The following is a 23,469-nucleotide window of genomic DNA, read 5'->3' on the forward strand; positions in this document are numbered from 1 at the left end:
TTTTATATCCTTTAGTATGTTTTGCACTTTCTTAATCTATACGTAATCTATACTATAATGATCTGGCAGCAGTTTACTGCATCAATCAAGCTTTTTCTCTTCTCTCTCTCTCATTGTGTTGAGTTATGCAGACAAAGGATAGTATAGATACTGTATAGGATATATGGATGTGTACAGGGTGATCACAGTCTGCATGGATAAATATTGTGTGTGTGTGTGTGTGTGTGTGTGTGTGTTGTGCTCACCCATGTGTATAAGAAAGAGTAATAAATAACACAATAAGCAACAATCACAAAGCATGCTGTGAAAAGAAAATAAAGAATGTCTGCTTCAGGCCCATTTTCCATATTGAAGCTTCCAAGAAGGAAAAAAAAAAACATCCACATGAATTGGATGTGTGTGTGTGTTCGCAGCGGTGGCATCTACACTGGGAGTGTATTCATTTCTGTACACAATGAGGCTGACCTCCAGCTCCACAGCCCTGAGCGCCTCCAATTTTCAGCACTGGGGGAGGAGTGGGGCATTATAGAAAAAGCCCTGTGAATGGGTCCCACAGTGCCAGTTGAAAGCCGTCAGCGCTGGCCTTGGCGGCTGACTCGTGACTTTGGGGTGAGTCGGCAGCTAGACATAGGAGAGACAATTTCTGCCTCCCACTCTGTTAATACATTTTTGGGCTTCAAGGTGAAAAAAGTAAGACTGCTGGCAGCACAGCAGTAAAAGAATAAAGTGGAGCAACAGAATATGATGCAGATCAGCCTACAGTGTTACAGTCAATCTTCCCATGTTGCTGTATCACAATTTCACATTTTAAAAAAGGGGATTTCAAGTTATATATTCAAGGTATAATTTCATGTGTTCATTTTAGTATCCACTGTAGTGCTTTCATACCAGGAATTGCGGGCTTTTGTATACTGTTCAAATGTCTTCCACATTTGTTGGACTAAAAAAGGTTTCTTTTTGGTATTTGCCTACATACAGTAATTGTGTTTTTCTCTCTTTTGACAATTAAAATATGCCAGTGTTTGGGATGATATCCATTTGAATTCATTTAGGTACTGTGAAGCAAGATTTCACACAATGTGACATTTGGATGATGATGAGGGGATGAACACACACATAACAGCTAAATGAATAAAGAAATGTGCGCCTTCACTCAAACCAGCATCATGAAGTGAAGCATGCAGTCTGAATTATGGCTCAGCCTAATCTGCGACACCTGCACTACCGAGCCGGTGGTCAGGTGGAAATGCCAGTCCTGTTTGTATTAGTGGGCTGAAACTGGGTCATGTTTGGGAATCACTACAGTCTAACTGAAAGTGTTACTGCGGTTTTTCCTCCATCCCTCTGCAAGATTTGTGTTGAAATGCAGTGTATTTAACTTTTAAGACATATGCCACACAACCACAACATCCATGGTTCAATTCTGGCAGGAGACCTTTGTGGCACAATGCTCTCCATCTTTATCTCCTCATTTCCTGCTGTCTTGCTACTGCTTACATCTGAGATAATAAAGCACCCTTTACTCCCCCATTTTATTTATTTTTTCATTAACAGATTTGGTGTCTTAATCAAGACTATTATGGGGTTGTAACACCTCAACCACCTTGGTTCAGTAATACAACCTATTCAGATGGTTGTTGGTGCCAAATGATCAGTTGGCATCTATATAGTTGCCCAAAGTTACATTTGGAACCAAAGAAAGTGTAATTTTAGTTTTTGTGTTTTGTTTCATATTGCTGTCATTCTGACAAATTTAAATACCTACTGTATCGCTTTTTAGATGGTTACAAAGGTCATTCATTTTTGGTTTGTTATACTTGGCTGTTCATTTCATCAATAAGTGGGCATGGGGGTATTATATGGTAGTCTGACACTGTAGTGCTACAGTGCTATGAGCCAACAAGCCCTAACAGGATTGGACTGAGCTTCAAACCAAGCCACTCACACAAGTTCATACACAAGCATGCATACAATCACACAATAGCCATCCAAAAACCATAAGATTCTGCCTGCAGTGCATTGACATGCACAGCATAACACACAGACAAAATCTGTTGTAAACTGCAGAACATATGCCCCTTCTCTCACACATATACAAACAAACTCAAACTAAGTCCCCACAATCTATCTACACTGTTGTTATCAGATGCCTTGCACATGGCTCCCATTTACACAAATTCAAACACACTCATACATACATCATTGCCAATATCTATGTGCTGAAACTAAATTAAACTTCACATTTGATTCATCTCAGCCATATACTACACACGTGTTCTTGTGACAAGGTTTTGCTACCAAAAAACCCTAGGTTTGCGTGTGCGTTGGTAAACCCCCATTTCAGACTGAATATCTGGACATATGATCTCATTCAGATGAGGTGTTCATGCCATCCAGAAAAAAGACTGCTGAGCAAATGCTCCCTCCAACAAGTCATTTGTGGTAATGCAACTCTCTTCTTTTTGTGCCTCTGAAGGTTCATTGACGTGTCTCGTTTTTCTCTGATATTGAAGGTGGCGAGAGATTTGTACAGCGCTATGCAATGAGAGGGCCCATTTTTCAATCAAGCAAGACTTGGAAGACGAATGATGTTGAATTGTGTTGTGCATGCGTGTTTGTGTATTTGGGGGACAAGCTTTTTGATGAAGAACTCTGGCATCTTATCATTGAGATGAACAGAGACACAGAAGGCCTAACCGGTGTTTCAAAGACTAAGCATTTTTGCATATTGGTGATTATGTACAGTACTTACTGACAAAACAAGGTTAGAAAAAACAGAGGAAAGTGCAGTAAGCTTTTCATACCTTCATCAGCCTCCTCTTCCTCAGTGGGTGAGGCCAGTTGTCCTGTTCCTTCATTGCTTCTCTCTGCCTCCCTCTGAAGACTCACCACCTCGTACACAGCATCGCTCTGACCCATCCTGTCTGGTGCTTGCTACACACACACACACACACACACACACACACACACACACACACACACACACAATATAAATGAATGATACTAATATTCAGTACAAGTGAGTTTTAACTGGATGTCATTTTGATCACAGAATGACTGATATGGTGTATCTGCAGTGTACAGTAGATATTCTCATAATACTAATCATTCTGCTTTAGTAAAAAGTTAATAGCTGTAATCCAAATATGAAAACAACAGCAATTATTACAAAAGCTTGTCATCATTTCATCACAAGTGTTTATTTGCAGCCTTAAGGACATAACCAATATGAAGACTGCCAAATAAGCACAAGAGTTATGGCCTAGCACCAAATTCTTCAAATCATTCCCTCCAATTTGTCCAAAACAGACAGCAGTCCCAGCTCCAGAGAGATCAATTACTATACAGGTACCATTGTGTCAGTATGAGATTGGCAGTTGAGGGTTAATCTCAAGAAGGTTATCAGCACAAGCACCCTTAGACCTGATATCAACCAACTGTCTGAATTGATCAAAAAGGTGGAAAGGCTAGAGCTTACAGTCCCATGAGATGACACCAATAAAAGAAAAAAGACCAGTGTGAACAAGTGGAAGAACACCGCTATCAGGGGTGGAAGAACACCGCTATCAGGGGTGGAAGAACACCGCCATCGGGGGTGGAAGAACACCGCCATCGGGGGTGGAAGGTCTGTGTAGTGTAAAATTTGGGTGATAAATACGAACAATGAACAATGTTGTATCTTCTTAAAGGGTACTTGATTATTGATTGTTATTCACCAAAGATAATAAAAACTGAAGGCATTATGATAAAAGAAGAGGTGTATGTGATTCTGCACTTAGAGTGAATAAGCACATTTGATGATCTAATAAATATACCCTGAATTATATGTGATTAAATGTACTACACCTTTATTATTATTATCTTTTAAAAGAAAAGAATGCAGCAACAAAAGTCACAAAACAGTATTGTAATTGAGATAGTATATAGCTTAAAGTAAGTGGGCATCAGTCAATGAACTGAGGTAACCCTTGTATAGAAGAAACTGAATTGAAATAACCCCTGTATAAAACACTGAAGTTTCAAGGCCACACTCTGAAAAAACTCCATGCACCTCTGACTGGAGTTTTGAATGAAATGGGCATCATGGTGATCAATGCCAAGAAAAGTTGTTTTGAAAAGGAATCTGATTGCTTGAAATTTACTCAGGCAAAGGGGATTTCCCACTTTCCCACGATGGTCAGCAAAATTATGAGTATAAAAGAAAATATTTATCTGAGATCATGGTATCATTTCTACATAGACGCTGTCTGTGTTAATTTGGTTCTGAGGATCTGTTCGTTTTTAATATTTTTTAAACAATGAAGTATTGGACTGTTATATTTGCAACTACATCTGCTGAAACCCAACCGAGGTGGGCTCTGAGGAGTTTGCAAGCTAGTACCTCAATTAAGCTATCAACCAAGTGAAAAAGATAGGGGAGAAAAAGGAAAGCCATGGGCACTTGCAGCTAACAAGATTGCACAAACTGACAAGGTTAACAGACCAGTGTGCAGTGATGATGATGATGATGATGATGAGTACAGTAAGAGCAAGATAATGTAAAGAGATAGGAAAGTTGGACAATGCGAACTTACAAGTTAACGATTGAACCAGCTTTCAGAGACTGAATATGGTTTTGTGTCGTTCAAACATAGTAAGACATTTTGACTCTCTTGATTTAAATCACACTTATTAAATAATAACAGGACCAAATCAAAGTATCAGAGCTCAGAGACAAGATAGACTAAAGAAATGCAGAAGAGAACAAAGACACCAGCTGACTTGACCTTGAGTGTCATAAGCTACTGATGTTTATTTCTGGTCTATTCAATTACTGTAGTGCTGTTGCCTCTCTCCTCCATCTAGTAGAATGGATCAATGAGGGGCATTGATCTGCCCACTCCCAAGGCCTCTAATGACCATCTCAAGTCAGTGATGAGAGGCTTAGGTAACACATTTGCTTTGCTATGGCCTCTGTGAATTGTTAACCGTAAGTGGTAAATCTTTTACACTGATGAAATTGGGACAGAAACTTGGGCCAAAATAGTCCACTGTACTGACACAGTATCAATTACTGTGGGTTTTTAATAAGAAGAAGGGTCACAGAGTATCGCTTGTTGAGAAGAAGAAAGAACTGCTCTTTCTGCTAAATATTATTCTGTGAGATAAATACCATGTCAACTCACAAAATAGCAGTACTGCCTTAACTATTAATTCACAGATCATTTTAGCATCATCGACGGTTTTCTCTTTTAAAAAACAATTTTCACCTGTTGTGTAACTTAAATAACGGTGGCATTTCACAGAAAACCTGATATCACACTCTACATTCGGTACCATTAACTTCTAGATGTTGTCTTTTGGCTTTTTTTTTTGTGTTTATCTAAAAATATGAAAGCTGATAACTGATATTTTGTTGATTTTTCCCAAGCACCAGATAAAATGTAAGGGGGGTAGCTCAGGAAAGGTAGCTTAAGCTCAAATTTTGAATTGGTTATCTGAATGTAGAAGAGTTACTGCAGATCTTTGAAAAATGTCTTTAAAAAGGTGCAGCATGTAGAACAGAGAGGATTTTAGCAGAACAGACTTGGCAGAAATTAGTTATAATTTTCATAAGAATGTTTTAATTAGTGTAAAATCATCTGAAAATTCAGAATCATAAGGTCATAGGTTGTTGTTACTTCAGAATGAGCCTTTTATATCTACATAGGGAGCAGGTCCTTTTCCACAGAGGCTGCCGTGTTGCTGTGTGCTCATTGAAAATCCAATTGTAAGGTGTGGGCCTACAAGTAATATTTGTGACATCGCAAATCGTTTGTACACTTACAGGTTCTGGTATTTGTGATGAGGGAGAAGGAGTAGTTGTCATTTGAAGGATTTTAACAAGATCATTTAACTTATCCTTTGTGGAAAAACCATATCAGACACAAATTCTTGTTCACAGTAGAGTATTATATATACATCTTAAAAACAGGTCTTGGGGGGAGGGGGGGTTTTAATCTTTCTAATTACTTTTGGAAAGACTTGGATTAGAATTTCCCAGTAGCAGTCTTGACTTAGTGTTAAACCTCTCAAAATCTGGTCCTCAAATGAATGTGACAGGACTCACTGTCTCAATCAACTTGACACAGATGTTTTCACCTACATCCTACACCTTGTTTATTTCCAAGTAAAGCGGACAGAGAAAACATTCTGAGAAGTTGGCATCAATAATGATTCCCTGGTACTTCAGCTAGCTAATGACAGTTTTTGGCAAAATAAGACAATGAGACTACATGCAAGTGTGTGTGTGTTTCTGTGTGTGTGCGTGTGTGTGCGTGTGTCACCTCCGATTGCCATCTTCCACAAAAACCACCACACAATATTATCTTTTAATTAGCTCTTAACCACAGCACCAGTCCAACACTCTTCCATTTACTGAGGAGATAACTAGAGAGGCAATCAGGCGGACGAGTCAGACCGCCGCTGTTAATTACCCACACGCCAATAATGAGACAGAGCCTCTTATTAGCTCCCTACAATCCAAAGCTTCCCCACACTCCACTGCTTTGCCAGCTCCCCACAGTCTACTAAAGGAGATCTGCTTTTTAACAGGGGAGAAGAGGCTTATGGCTTGACTGCATTTTTTTTTTTATCTTAAAGCACCTGCAGCAAATGCTCCGGCTGAGTGTCCTTGTGTTGGTGGGAGGCAACAGAATGTGCTTTCTTCATTCTCTCTCAGCACATTTTAATCAGACAAGTTCTGAGGAAACTCAAACATTTCAGGGGTGTGATGAGAACCATTAAGAGATACAGAAAGGATAGAGTTAATTTGCTGCTATCAACAAAACACATCACATCAGTGGACAGCGGTTACTAATTTTCTGGCTGCTAGACATCAGCTCATAAGATCATTTTTGCAGGTGCACCCCTACAAACACAACAAATCCTTAAATCCCACATTTTGAAGTACAAAACAGATCAGACACAGAAATTGTGTTGTGGGAGGGGTAGGAAAACATATTGACTGTCAACAACAGATTTAGCTTGACAATGAGGGGAGGACTGTTAAAATAGGAGGAAAAAGTGGGAGAGGCACAGTTGGAAAAAGAGAAATAGAAGTCATTCAATAAAACACTTGCATTTTTCAGAATGTTTCTTAAGCCCTTACAACAACCAGCTCCCTTAAGTAAAGCATTTGAGTGGTCACTGACAGACCACCACACATCCAAGCTGCCTGATCTGACCTCCTCCACTCCACAATCCTCCAAGTTGCCCCTCCACTCACTCTGCTTTTCCCTGGGTTTTGTGGAGAGCTTGGGTTGAGTGGGAAATGTATGTTGTTGTGAGCCCTATGGCCCCATGAGACATATATGATATTGGGCCATATCAATTTGACTTGAATAACCTTACACATTTAAACCAGTAATAGCACTTTTATATCATCACATTTTAACATTTGGATTATTTTTGAATACTTTTCCTTGTCATGAGTCCTAATTACAATATGGAGAATGTGTGAGGAACGCTTTGGGTAAATCATGATAGAAATAACTTGGAAATAATATTAAAAAGGTCTAACTTCTTTTATTTGAACATTAATAAATCATATTAATGGTTTAAACAGATATTTGAACCATAGGAATTTACAAAATAAAAAATTCTGTGCAAGTTCTATGAAGGTTGTAGTAGTTGCAGTAGGGATACCTGTCTGAGGCTGAGGTAGAAGGTGTCACTGAAGGTCTTACGGCTGAAGTACCAGAAACGTTCATTTGACGGATAAACCCTGACCAAAGTTTCCAGCAGGAAACGAACTGGCTCCACCACCTCAGTCACTACCAGGTCCACTGCCACTGTTATGTAGACTTGCTTATCTGGAGGAAACCAGAGAGAAAAAAGAAAGAAGAAAAAAAAAGAAACAAGACTATTAGTTATTTTAAATATATTTTGTTTAATCTAAACTATGAATTTTTATTTGTCCACCAAATTTAAATGAGCAAAGCCAGACAGTGAAGTCCATCTAAACAGTTTCAACACTATTATAAAGCTTGAATTATAGCATCAGGAACAAATGAAAAACATCCTTACAGTATTTCACTGTAGCTGCCAGAGCATTCAAAATATAACCGGCTTCTGAAATGTCCACCAGCCAAAAACTGGTACACATTTGTAAATCTATACTTGCCTCTTAAGAAGGAATGCAATGGTCACTTATGAGGGTGAGGTTAGTTTCTATTTTAATAAATACACTGGACTCCTAAAACAATCTGATGTTGATTAACCGATACACTGGTTTCTTCAATTTTGTTGGCAGGCAGGAAATCAACACCATGCATCCATTGGGGATGCCACACCCCCTAGTGGATAAAGACATAACCATGATGTCTCCAACTTCACAAGCAAAGTATAATACAACACAATTTCATTAGTGAAAATGTTTGTCTGGCTAGATGAGCTCTGAAGATTGAACTAAACTATTTTCATAGTGCAGCAGGGGACTGCAGACGGCCAAAAACCTACTAATCACTTAATGCCTCCATTTTGGGGACAGTCTAAATTATAAAGGAGGAATGAACAACTGGAAAAGAAACAGACACTCTGGAGAAGTTATTTCACAATAGACGGGTTTTGTTATTTTAAATCAGATTGTGGAGGTGCACAAAAGTATGTATTATCAATTACAATTATGTAAAGCATAGACTGCTCGTTTGGATAAATATTTGGGGGAGGGGGCATTTGAAGCTTCAGATTGCTAATCAATAGTCCCTTAGGCATAAAGAGAGTAAGTAGTACAGTAAAATAAATATTTGTTATTATAGATATATCATTATTATTTATGTTCAAATTATGATAAGAATGAAGACATGAATCCATTTAAATCAGACATTCATCAGAGCTGGAACAAGTCAGTGATCAATTGACTGATTACTTGTTTGTCTCAATGAGAATTTTGATTGTGACCAATGCTTCTAGTAGTAGTAGTAGTAGTAGTAGTAGTAGTAGTAGTAGTCGTAGTAGTAACAGTAAAAAACTAGTTTCAGACCCTCCACTCCCCTTCAGCAGTCAAGTAATCAAGCTGCACTATGGACAAAAACATTATCCTGCATCATTATAACATCAAAACACCATGATAACAGATTCATAAAAAGTAATATAGTGAATAGTTATATGAATTTTGTGTTGTTATAAAATAGAATAGAATATACTTTATTGTCCCCTAGGGGAAAATAAAGTGTGTAGTGCATAGTAGTAGCTGCCCTTACAGACAATAAATACACATTAAATACATATAACAGCTAAAGACGTACACATAGGCTACATACACACTCATGACACATCCGTTGATTGTAAAGTATTGAAACACAGTGTACAAACAGTAACTTGTTTAAAATCTAATTTCATAATGGGATTTATAATAGGATTTCTCTCTCATAAATAATTTAGACATCAATATAACAATCACAGAGTGTGTGCATCAACTCTCAAATCACTTCTCTCTGCCGGTAAGGAAGTGAGAAGATTTGCAAGTGGATGCTGCAGATGCGTGTGTGTTTCACTTAGTCGGACTTTGCACTGCCTGACGTCTCTGAGGTAGACTGCTTTGACAGACCTGCCATTTACCTTCAAGTCAAACTCTCTGAGCCTTCGAGTCAGCAAGTTGCCAAGTTGTCTCATTTGTTAGCTGTAATGGATTCAGTGAGGCAAGTTCTCTGCCAGGACACACTTGGTATACTGCTCAGTGGGATTCAGCCTCAACACATGTTAATACTTCCCCATTAAATATGATAAAATCCATTCATTTTATCTCAGGTACATCATGATGATTCCACCATTGGTGTGGTAATATCTTGGTAGATGGGTAGACTACAGTTTCTACACATTTTACACCACAGACAACATAAAATGTGTCATGATACCCATCTGTGGCTATTTTAGTTGGCTATACTGCAAATCTGTCTGCCCAAAAGTGGGTAACCACCATACACCTGTCCTCCCTTTTATGAACAAACATTTTGGCAAATAGCAACTCTATTTTATAACCATAATGTGTTCATGAGTATTTGCTTTTGCGGTTCTACATCTTAATATTCAGATAACGGTTATGATCAAATCATTAAACTACTACATTTATGAGTATTATGCATGTAGTCAGTATATTACCCTCAATTATGTTGTATTTTCATCAAGTAGCAGATACATAATGTGCAGGTGTCACAAAAAAGCCCTGTTCTCATTTCCATCATTAATGAGTATCATAAGTGATCATGCAAAATCAAGAGCCCCCCAAATGAAGAGCTATTACATAGCAAAGTGTATGAAGTAAAAAAAAAAACCCACATAGCCACAATATAACATCTCGGTAAGAATAATCCCAAAAAGCTGTTTTTAATTAATTGTCTCACACGGGTGAGTGGCTCCTACCTGATTCAATGTGTTCACACTTCCATGTGCGAAAACATGCCAAGCTTTGACTAGCTATGGTTCACAAGGCCAAATACGAGACTATATGTTATGCTAGATAACAGATGAAAACAAATATCACATCTACACTCTAATGCAAGCACTGCATAACAGCCAGATGTGACATTCAGCCATGTGCAGTTACATGTCACATTGTCAATACTATTTGGAAAAATTCCTACTTCAAATGTTTGTGAACACCCAGTAACCAGGCACTGTGTCAAGGGAAACACAACACACACATAAATGTGATAGAGTCCACACACACAAAAACCCCAACATTTTACTGGCAGAAGTAAAGCGTCAATTGTATTAATGCATAGTTGAATCTTGTCAGTCAGAGTTTGCTACTTTGTTAACTTTGATAAGTTACATAGAAATGTAAACTTTCAATGTTTGAAAGTTCAAAGTCTGAATATTGATGACATTGTGACAATATTTATGGATATTACATTAATGTAGAAAATAAGTCAGTTTCACCTTTAGGTGTGTCTTCATTCAGCGGCTGGAAGACCGCCATGTTGGGGTTCCATGTTCCTGTGATCACGTAGGCCTTCCCATCAGAGCTCTTTCCCATCGACTCCTATGTAGATATTAATTCATAGCTTATGTTTTTCTTGTTTACACAAAACTGCAGTGTACTTTTTGTAAAATCTTGACTTATGTCTTGACTATGACTTATAAAAATAGATATAATAATATAATAGTGTGAAAAAGTTAAGAAAACTCTGTAAAACTTGTTTTGAGCAAGAACACAAGTAAAAGTATTTTATCAATAGAAAATGGGGGATTTTAATTATACTTAACCTAAAGGTGTATTCATTTCGGAGATCCTTGTTCAATTCAAAAACAACCACAAGTACCACAAACAAAAGACATACTACTCCCAACTATCATGAAATATTGCAATCGATACAGTGGGTCAAACTGAGTTCTGCTCACCATGTCTAGCAGATGCATGTCGCTATTGCAAACTTTCTGACCTGGACTCAGCAGCATCCCAAAACACCTAGAAGGGAGACACAGGAGGTAAATCCACAAATCAATAATCACCAATTCCACTGCAGCAGAGTGAATCAAATTAGAGAGGTAAAGGGAACTGGAGATCTCTAAACGGACGGAACTGCACACATAAATGTAATGTTAATGTAGTATAATCTTTAATATATAATCTTTACAAGTATAATATTTAATATAACTCTGGTCCAGTAATGCTACAGGAGAATAAGTGAGCCACACCTATCCCAGAAGACTTTAAGAGGCAGGATTAAATAAAAGGACAAATGAACAATGTCATAAGTTGATCATCTCGGCCAATGTTAAGATTTTATCCTTAAGGAATAGATATCTTGTGCAGTTCAGAGGAACCTACCCTGGCATGTCTAAGCCCTTTCAGTACAACAAAAAGAACTGGACAGGCTGTGGTACAGCATGACCATTCAAGAATTTCCTTGACACCAAAGGCACATAGGGAGTGCAAAACTATTTACACATATCTAAGGTTTCATTATGACATTTTTGCATAGCCAAGGCTACCAGTCCCAACAACAATAATTTATTCTGAAGCAGCATTGTTTATTAATTCACCACAATGATCCAGCATCATCACTTTCTAAATTTCCTTTAGCTTTGGGTTGGAGGTGCATCTCTCAGAAATGTTCAGCAATGCATTACATTAGAAATGCATTAACCATTAAGATACAGGCAATGGCAAAAATTAATAAATTAATAAAATAAAGACCTCAAAAAGGATCAGCTCTTAACACAGTAGAAGGTTTTCCACTGACACTAAAAATAAAGGGACAGGGCAGGTGTCTGTCTCCCTCTGACAGCAGGTAAGGGAGTAAGGAAGAAAAGGGGGGTGATTAAGATGACCTACTTCTTCAGCATTGCTGTGCAGCTAGACCATGTAAACACATAAAAATGTTAGAATGCAGGAAGTTGTTTTTGTTGCCTTCTGTCTGCAATATTTTTACCACTGAGTGCGTGTTCTGTTCCTGTAAAAGCAGGCCAGTTCAAGCAGTCTGATGTTTTCTTATCTGGAAAGTCATAGTATAATCTACCATGATTAAGTTTTATTACACGGCCATAGATTTTGTTTGCTGTCTTCATTCAGACCCAGCATGTTTAGAGCAATGTTTTTGAGCTCTGCATCATAAACTTCTTTAATGCTGTTAATTTGTCTTACATATTCTGGTGGTACAGCACCATGATAGTTGAAAAGGCAAACCTTTACAAATTATATTAAGTTTAGCCTGTGTCATGATAAAAGTATGAAACACAGTAAAGCACCTTTGATGATACTTTGCAACAAAAATACCCCAGGGGATTGTTACCAGGGCCTCATCATGCATTGTCTCTTTTTAGAACAATACCAGAAAAGCAATCAAAGTGTCTTTCTGCGTTGTACAGTATGTGAACACATTAGGTCTTGAGACTGACGACCTCACCTCTCAATGCCCAACTCCTTGTTGCACATCTGTTGAACTGAAACAACAACTTTCTTCTGGACACCCTGCCTCAGCTTGAAGTAGAACTTATCTCTGTCCTTAGGGACTGGACTGTGGAGAGGAAGAAAGAAAAGGGGTGTTACATATAGATTTGTCTACATTTTTATTTTGTGTATTGTTCTACTGTGATATTTTTTGAGCTCATGATGAATGTATACTTAAATTCTCTTGTTTTGTGTTTTGCTTACTCTTCTTGAAAAAGATACCCCTTACTTTAACATGACTAACCCAGTTAAACATGCAATATGAAATGGTTTCAGCTGCTTTCTGAACAACTACTGAGGTTTTTTGTTGTCAGAGGAGAACACACATCAATAAAAAGAAAACCCATCTCTAAAATTGTTGATATTATATGAAATATTGCATTAGTGTGCCAGTAAGCTTTATGGTTTCTATGGATAAACAATAAAAGAGAGCTGCAATAATATTTCAGTGTGGTTGCATATATCACTGAAGGTCCTATTTTAACTACACAAATATAACAATGAGCACATGTGGTAGGTCTTAGGTGCACAGACTGTGTGGGCGTCTCCATGAGCACCTGCTATTTTGGTTCATGCATGTGTAGCAGTGCAAAGTACAGAAGGACCGGATGAAGGTGAATATAGATCAGCAGGTAGAATTTATATGACTGATTTGGACCAACGCCGTTTCAGTCAAGAGTCACATACTGTAGGTTAGTAATTAATGTTATACAACAGCACTGCAATGTGTCTGCAGAAACAAACATGAGAGGTGTTGTTCTTCAATGAAGGTAAACACAATGGACGGCCATGTGTAACAGCAATGTACTCTGGTGCAGCACTTCTCTATTCAGAGGCTGCAGATTTATCAAGACATCAGTCCTGCTGCCTTCAGATGCTGCAGGGATTTAATGAACTGAAGGGGAAGCAGTTTTCAGCATCTGAGACTTCTGTTTTCAGAGCAGCATCTAGGACTACATTTCAACCCAACAACTGGCTTTGCGCTGCTTCATTTGGTTGCTGCGCTGGTCGTTGGGCCTCCTCGAAAACAGGGCAGAGTGTCTCCCTAGGTCTGCTAACAAGAAGGCAGATTTTCCTTACCAGCAGGTATATCCAAGCAAATATTTGATCATACATTGGCAGGTTTTATTGGTATAGGCCTTCATAGATTGTTCTATACCGATTGAAGAGTCAGACAAAGCCCAACTTTGCTTTTAATGGTTAAAATTAGTGATAAAAAATGAATGCCTAATCTCTTACCACATAGACTAATAATTACCAAGGGACGTTTTGTCTCATTTAGTAGCTTCTTCTCTAAGCCCAGGTTTGTTTTGTCTTGTTCTGTTACCTGCTCTTCATGGATTTACTGTAATATGTGGTCTTATATTGCATTTAAAGTAGAAAATATTCAAAAAAATGATTGCAACGGCACATTAAACCTTTCCAACTACAAACAGATCTGTAATACCAACTGTCCCGAGCTGATAAGAAGCAGATTGTGTGTGTTTATGTGTGTATATAATTTGTATGTATTAGAGGGTTTTCCAAGAAAAATGAAATAATGGGGTTGCTGTACAATTAAATTATACCATAGAATGATTATTCTATTTCAAAAGAAGGTTTTTTGTGCAATTTTGGCACATAATATAAATATTGTTCCTACTTTTAAATGAATAGGACCATTATGCTATTTATAGAATTTTGGGGAGATATCTATAGCATTATTTTCAGGCTTGTGTGTACCTTCATGTGTGTGTATGTGTGGACTTAGTACCTGTAGTTGCCCTTGCCATCATCCTCTTTGATCTCCAGTGAGACAGTGAAGGTGTAGAGGTTACTGTCAGGAAGACTGCACATCCCCGCGTCCCTGATATCTGCCGGCCGTGAAGAACGCCGAAAGGCTGTAGAGAAACTGTACAAGATACGACTAACCTGGAGGCAAAAGGATGAGAGAAGATGATTAATCAAAAGTGAAAAACCTAATATTTACAAATATTCTTAAAATAAATACTTTTTCATTGGAAAGCAAACAAAAGAAAATGAATAGAAAGTTGAAAATATAAATGAATAAATAGAATCATTATAAGCAAATAAAAATGAACACAACATGGACATTAAAAGATACTATAAGAAGAAAAGAGTGTGACACACTGGAAAATATTAGAAAAAACTACAATAGACAACAACAGTGCCCTCAGCTGGTTAATCAATGTCAGTGCTAATACAGCAGGACTGTAGTGAGTGTGTGTTTGCTTTTTATAAAAGTATACTGGTACATGTAATATATACAGTACATAAAAAAAGAAATGTCTCTTCTTTAAGTCATGATAGAAGATATGGGTATTCGTAGTAGTCTAGATTAAGATCTAGTCATCAGTTTGTTAACACAATCAAAAGTGAAACAACTGACAATACTACATAGTCATTCGTCCGCTGTGGTTCTGGTTCACACAACCTGACCTAAAAAGATCTGTTATCAAAATAAGTACTGCTGTCACTCCCCTTGCACAAGACAGCATGAGGTGCTTCATGGAGGAGTAAAACTTGTACTAAGCTGCAGTGTGTAATACTGCCTGTGTAACTCACAGCCTCTTTGATGTGGCAGGAGAAGACGTGAATCTGGAAGTCCTCAGAACTCCGGTAACTCTCAGTAAAGGAGAAACAGTCACTTTCCACAGAGCCCTCCCGTCCACGAGCACAGAACAACACCTTGTATATGGGGAAGGAGGCGATCTCTGTACCTGTGGCCTGGTCTGCAATCCTGGGGAGAGTTATTTTTATTAGATGTGAATATATGAATTATAATCAATTTACCTATTCAACATAATATGCATTTGCAAAAAATGGCCGAAAGATCAGATAACATGTTATTTTATGACTAATAATCAATTGTGCCATCAATTAGCAAGTTTAAGCATAAGGTTTAACCTGCTCTTCACATATAAATGAGACCTAAGAGCCAACAACTCAAACAATGTGAAACTTTTGGATCTTGTGTGTTAACATTAAATTGGTATTAGATATTGTTTTATAACTTCTACATACTTTACTGTACTGGAATTGACATCTCTATAAATGACATTAAACTTTGTAGTCATACCAGTCTCCATTTAGTCAAGAGGTAAATCTTCCACGTCACCAACAGCCCACAGTACAGATAATACATTAATCTACACCAAACATTTTTACAAAGCGGTTTAAAAAAAGTAATGTCTCATTTCCTCTTTGCTGTATCTAAAAATTTTGTTCCCTTTTCATTTTATGACTCAGGATTGTTGAGAAGCGTTTCTCCTCCTACTAATGAAGTCATATCAAGCTGATGTGTACTTTCACTTCTTTTGCTGGCTAAAGGGCATTGGAGTAGTGGGAACCTTAACGAAGCACATAAACTATAATCATGAAATATATAACAAATCTGAGTTTACCCTGGTCAATATCTTTAAAATGTTAAATATGATTCCTTTCCATTTGTTTACCCAAGAAGAATTATGTCGATGTACTTAAAAAACAGAAGGTTTGACTGATTCATCTATAATGAAATATCTGTATTTAAGAACAAAATAGGCACACCCTTCATTTGTAAGACTCCATTCTTTTATTTCTTAATATTTTGTATGCCCTGCTTTATTTTTGATAAGAGATTCCATCCTCCTGAGCCTGGTATCATGCATGATACCAGTCTTGCCCAGATCTGTGAAGAGATGTTCTGCCATTCTTCACAGATAATTCTTTTCAGCTGCTCTTTGCTGGAGGGGTTTTGTAGCTCTATCTTCCTCTTGAAAATACTCTAAAAGTGTTCTTTTGGATTCAGGTCAGGGGACATGCTTGGTGAAGTCAGATTGTTTCATTTTTTTTCTTTTTCAAAAATGATTGCATGATGTGGCGGTGTTTAGCTCAGTGGGCAGAGCACCACCCCCATGTGTTGAGGCTACAGTCCTCGCTGCAGGTGACCCCGGTTCGAAGCCCACGCCGAGCGGTCCTATCCTGCGTGTCATTGCCCCCCTCTCTGCCTCCCATTTCCTGTCTCTCACTACTAAACCTGTATATTAAAAAGCCAAAAAGCCCCAAAAAAATATACTTAAAAAAACCAAAAAATGATTGCATGATTTTTGTAGTGCGTTTGGGATCATTGTCCTATTGATAACTTAATGTTCTGCCAACATACTTGAGTCTGATCTTTTCATTCAATATTTGGGTACAAAAACATTCATTTAAGTCATTTCTCTGCCACCTTTCGCACTTATGCAGCCCCATATCAGCACACTCTCACCTCTATGTTTCACAGTCAGCACTATGCAGCCACTGTGGGAGTCCTGGCCAGGTCCACGTCAAACATGCAGGACCCCATCCAACCCAAACTAATTTATTTTGGTTTCATCTGACCAAAGAATGGGTCAATATTCATCAGGCCTCTTTTCGTGGTATTTGGCAAAGTTTCATCTTGCGGTATTTTGCCATTCTCTAAGCAAGTAAGTTTCTTTTTGGACATTGTCCATAGAGGTTAACTTCATGCAATGTCCTTCCCACTGTCTGAGCAGTGACAGAAACACACATTTTCACAGATAATCCTTGTGCCAAGTCACAAGCACTTTCCCATCTGTTTTTCAATGCAAGGTTGCATAAATAGCAAATAATTGCATGCCATCCTTTTTCGAGGACAGCCACTGCACCTTCTGTTACTGGTAGTATGGGTCCTCCGGTACCTCCTAACCACTCCTGCAACTGAATTTTGTCTTCTGTTCAGTAACCTACTAATGATCTTATACCTTCTCTCATCTTTATGACCATCTCACATCTGGTTTCTTACTTCTTCAGCTACTTCATAATATGAGGAACCATGTTTGAATAGACACAACCCATTCAAAGTTGTGGTGTTCACAGGTCCCATTATAACCTTGTTCAGGAAGTGAAACTTATTTGGAGGTGTAATCATTTTTGTTTCAGCTTTCACAGGTGTACTCACTCACTACTAAACTCTGGCATCAAGGTTGTATTATGAGTCCTGTATTTTCAATGTAATCTATTTCTAAATTACAAATAAGATCAAATATCTTCACATACACCCTAACCCTAAAAATACTACAATTATAAGATAATATCATTTTGAATTGTTTAACATTTTAGTGATATTGCACAGAGATGTACTCTGTATACTGTATGTAACCAGTTGTGTGTTACCTAAAACAGCCGTCCTATGATTACTTTAGCTTAAAATGCCTAAAACTGTTATAATTTTTTCTCTCATGACCCCGTAATGATTATATGAGAAGTCTTATAACATGTCTATCCCGCCATGAATATTGTTTTGTCACACATAAATATTTATCACAAGAAAACTGTAATATCTTAATAGACTATTCTAATTGAACTAAACTAACTAATTAACTAACTCAATCTATTTCTCTCCATCTCTCACAATCACACACAGAGTCTCTGTCTTAATGCACAGCTGACCTGACAGAGCCATCTGGTCCACAGGGAACATGCAGGGTGATTGGGATGGGAATGGCACTCTCAGCTCGCAGTGTGGCCATTGCCCTCTGTGCCTCTCCTTCGTTGCGTGGGGCTTTGACCCAGGTACAGCCCAGGTAGGACAGCTTGTTAAATTGGACGCTGTCTTCTTCCAGGACAGTGGGGCTGGATGGTGTCAGACATGCTGATGCCTCTGTGGACAGACAGAAAGTTTGTGAGAAGTTGTACTGTACTGGGGTTTTTCTAAAAAACTGAAACCTGTTTTGGGAGTTTCTGTTCATATTCATAACTAAATGGAAGTCTACTTCTCTAATGGTTACTAACATTTTAACCAAATTTATAGCTTAGATAAAATAGCAGCATTCAAAAACCACATATCCCGTAAGTCTGGCATGAATAGTCAGACAGCATTTTGTCAAATTTCCTGTATTTTCACATCCTGTAGCCTAGCAGCTTTACAACAGATTGGTGTATTTGAGAAGACAAAGACATAAACACAATGGTGTCAGAAGAAAAGATAAAGAGAAGGTGGCAGAATGACATAGGATGTTATGGGCTCTTCTTTAAAATGACCTCTGACCTGAAACTTTCACACTTCGCAAACAGGAAGCAGAACAATGAGAGCGGCAGCTGGACTTCCACCAGTGACTGCCTTTTATTCTACATCATTTCCTCTTAGTTCACTCAGCAGTAATGCAGCACCAAACACTGGCACCATTGAAGATGTGAAATTAACGCAGTTATGCATGAATTATGATAACCTCAGTCAGGATTTTTTTCCCAAGTGTGTTTATTTCTCTTTAGGCAAAAACATCAAATTACATTACATTACACTATAATAACATAAATCATGTGATTTACAACCAAAAAAGTTACTGCACATGGAGTGGTGGTGTATGGGATGACACACTAGTGTCCACAACTATGCCATCAAAATCCACGCATACAGTATATAAGAAAACAGCTTTTGAAGAGCTGTCCACTGTAGTGACCAATATGCGTGGGGTTAAGGGTTAACAATGAGTCAATAAATAAAGACATGTTGCAAATATAAAAACTGATTTCACTGTAATTTAAAATACATTTTATGTAGTGAAACAAAGTCCTCGCAAAATAAGTTTGGAGTAACATGCCATTCAATGGAACTTCATTCTCGTTATCATGTATGACACAACTCTGTTTTTAGTTATTCAAATTCTGTTAGGCAGAAGTGAAATTAAAATGTACTTTCCACCGCTTTGTCCTCCTACATTCAGTAGCTGCCTGACCTGTTTAATAATAATTATATAATGTTGTAAAAAAAAAAAAAAGGTTTTGATACACCTTGATTGTTAATAGTTTGATGTACTACAAACTCCACTATTAACAATATTGTTACATCTTCTATGGGACTCAGGGGGGGAAAGACAAGAATACACTTCCTTCCTGTGTGACACACTGTCTCACTCGCAGTTTCATGTCACCTGAAAGTGAGGAGCTTCATCAGAATTACATAACACACACGAGCATCATCCTCCTTTGACTTCATCCGAAAATGTACAGAACGAGGTATTTTTCAGTGGAGTTTCCACTGATCTCCAAATAAAACTGATGATTTAAGACAAAGGGGATTAGATATTTTAAACTCATTTCAAAACAAGAACCAGGACTGAACAAAGATGGAAATGAAGCCACAACATGAGGACAGTCATCATGCTACCCCAAAGGTTTCCACAGCAGAAACAAAATCACAAAAACTCTCATTCTCAATCTTGGTCTCCTGATTCATTGATGCCCCACCCCCACCCTTTTTCACCCCCTAACAGTTTCTCTAATATGGTGATATGCATTTCACCTTGAATACCATTACTGCTCTGTTCTTATGCTTTAAATCTCACTGTTGAATTGATATTGTATCCCTTTCTAGAGTGCTATAATAACATTTTAAACAAAAAATATCTCATTCTAATACACAATTATCATGTGGTGACTTCATAAATCCTAAATAATTAGTATACTTGCAGTGCACAATGAATGCTGTTTTAATAATGAAATGTCCTGGTGGGATATGAACCTGACTTGTCTTGCTGCCACTGAGCTGCACAGAGCATTACATCTACCACTGTGTTGGTTATTTGTGCACTGTTTGTCTCAATATGTCTGTTGAGCTGTCTGGGCCAGGCTGTCCTTACTGATATACGAGGCAGCTAGGTCAATGCCAGAGTTCAGATACCAGTCTCGCTAATCTGATTTTGGTATGTCAAAGGCATGTCCGCAGCTACATTTTTCAAGGCATTCTGCTCAGTTTTTAAAGGGTGCTTTGCACTTTGTTTTTTCGACTCTCTGACAATAAATGTCAGTGAAAATGAAAAGATTCATACTTACTTATACATCTCTGAAACCTATAATAAATCCCATAATAACTTTACAAAAGAAAGTTTTACATTTGTATTTAAAGTAAAACACTGCATTTTTGTTTCCAACATTTTTCCATTATGGCCTCAGCCTTTAAGTTTTGCCTGAACTGATCAATCATGTCATCCATATGTTGTAACGTATTACCTCCTAAATTATATACATCCAAGCACACCCAAATATGGCAATGAACATATACTTACTGCCAGTGACACTGGTCAGTTCCTCTTATTATTATCAGTATCAGTAACACGACAATTGAGGAAGTTTTCTGCCGCAGCCAAACGATAAAACGGTTAGAAAAAATAACAATACACAATTAGCTATAGATTGTACTAACTGGAAGTAATATTGATGCAGTGAGTATCATGTGAATGAAAGAACTGCTGCCTGTGAGTAGACACAATGACTGTAAATGAACCTGAAAGATCAAGAGTGTATACCTGGAGGTTGGGGCTCCTGGACCAGGCTCTCTGTGTCCTTGTCCTTGTGCTTCTCCATCTTTTCCACGCTGCTCTTTTCCACCTTCACTTCATCATTGTCATCATCCAACACTTCCTCCATTGCTTTCTCCAACTGCTCACTCCCATTCCAAGACATCTGAGGGAGAGAGGAAAGGACAAAACATTGCAGGAAAGGGGGCAGAGAGAAACAAGGGAAGAGAAAGACAGGGTGAAGAAATGATTCATGCAGATACAGAACAAGAGACAGTGGAGAATCTCAGTTTAAGTTGGCTAAACTAATTAAAGAGAGACAAAAGGCGTGTCCATCTTGTTTGAATTGCTGTCAAATCCTATGTGGGCATAAAAATAATATGTTACATTGTTCTGATCAGATGTAAAAGTCTGTCACTGTGTGGTTCTGACCTTGAGTCTTGGTTTGCCCTCAGAGCCTTGTGGTGATCCAGCGGCACTGGGCTGTACCAGAACAAACTCCTCACTGGTGACGGTGGCCACGGACTCTGTAGAGCTGCTTACTTTGCCCAGTGAGGAGCTGTCATCCATGTTTGGCTGTTTTTCTCAGGGTTGGCTGGGGAGACCAAGATTAAAGCTCTCCCCGTCCCTCTGCTGTCCACCCAGCTCTGTAGGACAGTCTGCACACAAAACAAAGAGAACAGTATTAGATTGTGCAGATGTTTTCTGGTATTCTGATCTCTGATTTTAAGCACCATACTGTAGTCAGGAATACTTTAAGGGACAGTTGCATAACTGATTAGTAGGATTGGATATCGGTACTCGATAACTTCAAGGTATGGACCGAAATAAATCGATACCAAGTAGTACCGAAACATCTCCCGTCAAACGATACCTGCAATCGATCGTTGTTGCACCCAAAGCTATAAAATATGACTATTTGTATGGACATGCTCACAGCCAATCAGCGCAAGCATTTGGTTTAATACAACATGTGATTGGCCCACTGCTACCCCAGCTACAACCCGTCTGTGGTGGTGAAGTCGAGGTGAATTTGAGTTAGCTCGTTTAGCAGTTGAGCAGCCAAGATGCTACCTAAAGGCTCTAAAGTGTGGCTACACTACACGCCTTTTACATTGGATAAAAGCAAGTGTACAAAATGTGGAATGGGTATCGAATAAAGTACTCAGTTGGTATCGGTATCACTTTAAGGGTACTTAAAGTAAATTGTACTGGTATCATAAGTTTTTAAATAATACCCAGCCCTACTGATTAGGGAGTCTGTAAACCGTTTTCTCCATAATAAAAGACAGTGCTTCCAATACAATCAGCTAAGCATGTATAATAACTCAATCCATTAAAGTTCATTAGGTTACAGTAAAGGTACAGTGTGCAGCAATACCAAACCACAACACACCCTACCACCAACACACCAAAGACATACCAGACACTGACCTCTGGCTGTGGTTTTGCAGGCCACGTTTTTACGTAACGTCTGCGCCAACGCTTCTCCAATCCCCCACCCTACTACCTCAGATTTAATTATAACAGCCCGGAGGTAAGCACAACTTGTAAATCCAACCGCAAAGCTTTTGTTGCACAACTTGTAAAAATGTTGTCAGTGCTTGAGGGTGTGATTAAATATTATTCGGATCACTCAGATATTTGCCGGTCGCCTGTCACAGACTCTTATAGGCCCAAGCCGACAACTAAATATGGTCAATGAGCTTCCCTTCATTATGAATCCGGATGTCTCTATTTCCAACATTCTTGCTCATGCTTTACCTGATAAACCTCCCACAATTAAGTGTGTGTGCGTGTGTGAAAGGTTCATGCAGGGTAAGAAGAGAAAAGACTGTTATGGCTTTCCATAACAGTAAATAAACATTTGGTTTGATATTGTGCCTTGTTTTTATGATAATGAAGACTTTAACTGCAGTTTGGACATCAACAGAGCAGCCCATGAGAGCAAAAACAGTCCATTTTCACTACATGTTACATCAAGCCGGCTCATTCATTTACCAGGAGTTCAACTTCCTGGAGTTGGACTACACCACAAACATGTCCTCAAGCTAGTAGATACCTGGCTATATGCACATAAGCAAGCATATTATTTTAACATGTAAACAATAAAGTTTGTTTTTTAAACAGCTCTTAGGCACTGTTTATTTTAAGATAACCCAATTAAATATTATATATAATATTTACACCTTTTGAACTTTAGTTATGTTACGTTAACCAGTGATCAGAATAAAGAATCAGATGGCAGACAAACTGCTTTCAGCTTTCACAAACCAT

The 23,469-nt window shown here is 38.2% G+C and overlaps 1 protein-coding gene across 1 annotated transcript in view; it reads right to left on the reverse strand.

The window, feature by feature from the left end:
* rabgap1l (RAB GTPase activating protein 1-like) overlaps positions 1-23,469 on the reverse strand; it is a 118,694-nt gene that overhangs the window by 89,040 nt on the left and 6,185 nt on the right. Inside the window, exons 2-11 of the mRNA XM_053322060.1 lie at positions 21,625-21,851; positions 21,202-21,358; positions 18,347-18,557; positions 15,479-15,653; positions 14,667-14,824; positions 12,870-12,980; positions 11,362-11,428; positions 10,900-11,002; positions 7,666-7,832; positions 2,805-2,934 (exon numbers count right to left, since the gene is read on the reverse strand). Of these exons, the coding sequence (XP_053178035.1) occupies positions 2,805-2,934; positions 7,666-7,832; positions 10,900-11,002; positions 11,362-11,428; positions 12,870-12,980; positions 14,667-14,824; positions 15,479-15,653; positions 18,347-18,557; positions 21,202-21,358; positions 21,625-21,762 (1,417 nt within the window). The 5' untranslated portion in view covers positions 21,763-21,851. The remainder of the gene's footprint in view (positions 1-2,804; positions 2,935-7,665; positions 7,833-10,899; positions 11,003-11,361; positions 11,429-12,869; positions 12,981-14,666; positions 14,825-15,478; positions 15,654-18,346; positions 18,558-21,201; positions 21,359-21,624; positions 21,852-23,469) is intronic.

Source organism: Scomber japonicus, chromosome 7 (assembly GCF_027409825.1).
Source record: "Scomber japonicus isolate fScoJap1 chromosome 7, fScoJap1.pri, whole genome shotgun sequence".
Lineage (NCBI taxonomy): Eukaryota > Metazoa > Chordata > Actinopteri > Scombriformes > Scombridae > Scomber > Scomber japonicus.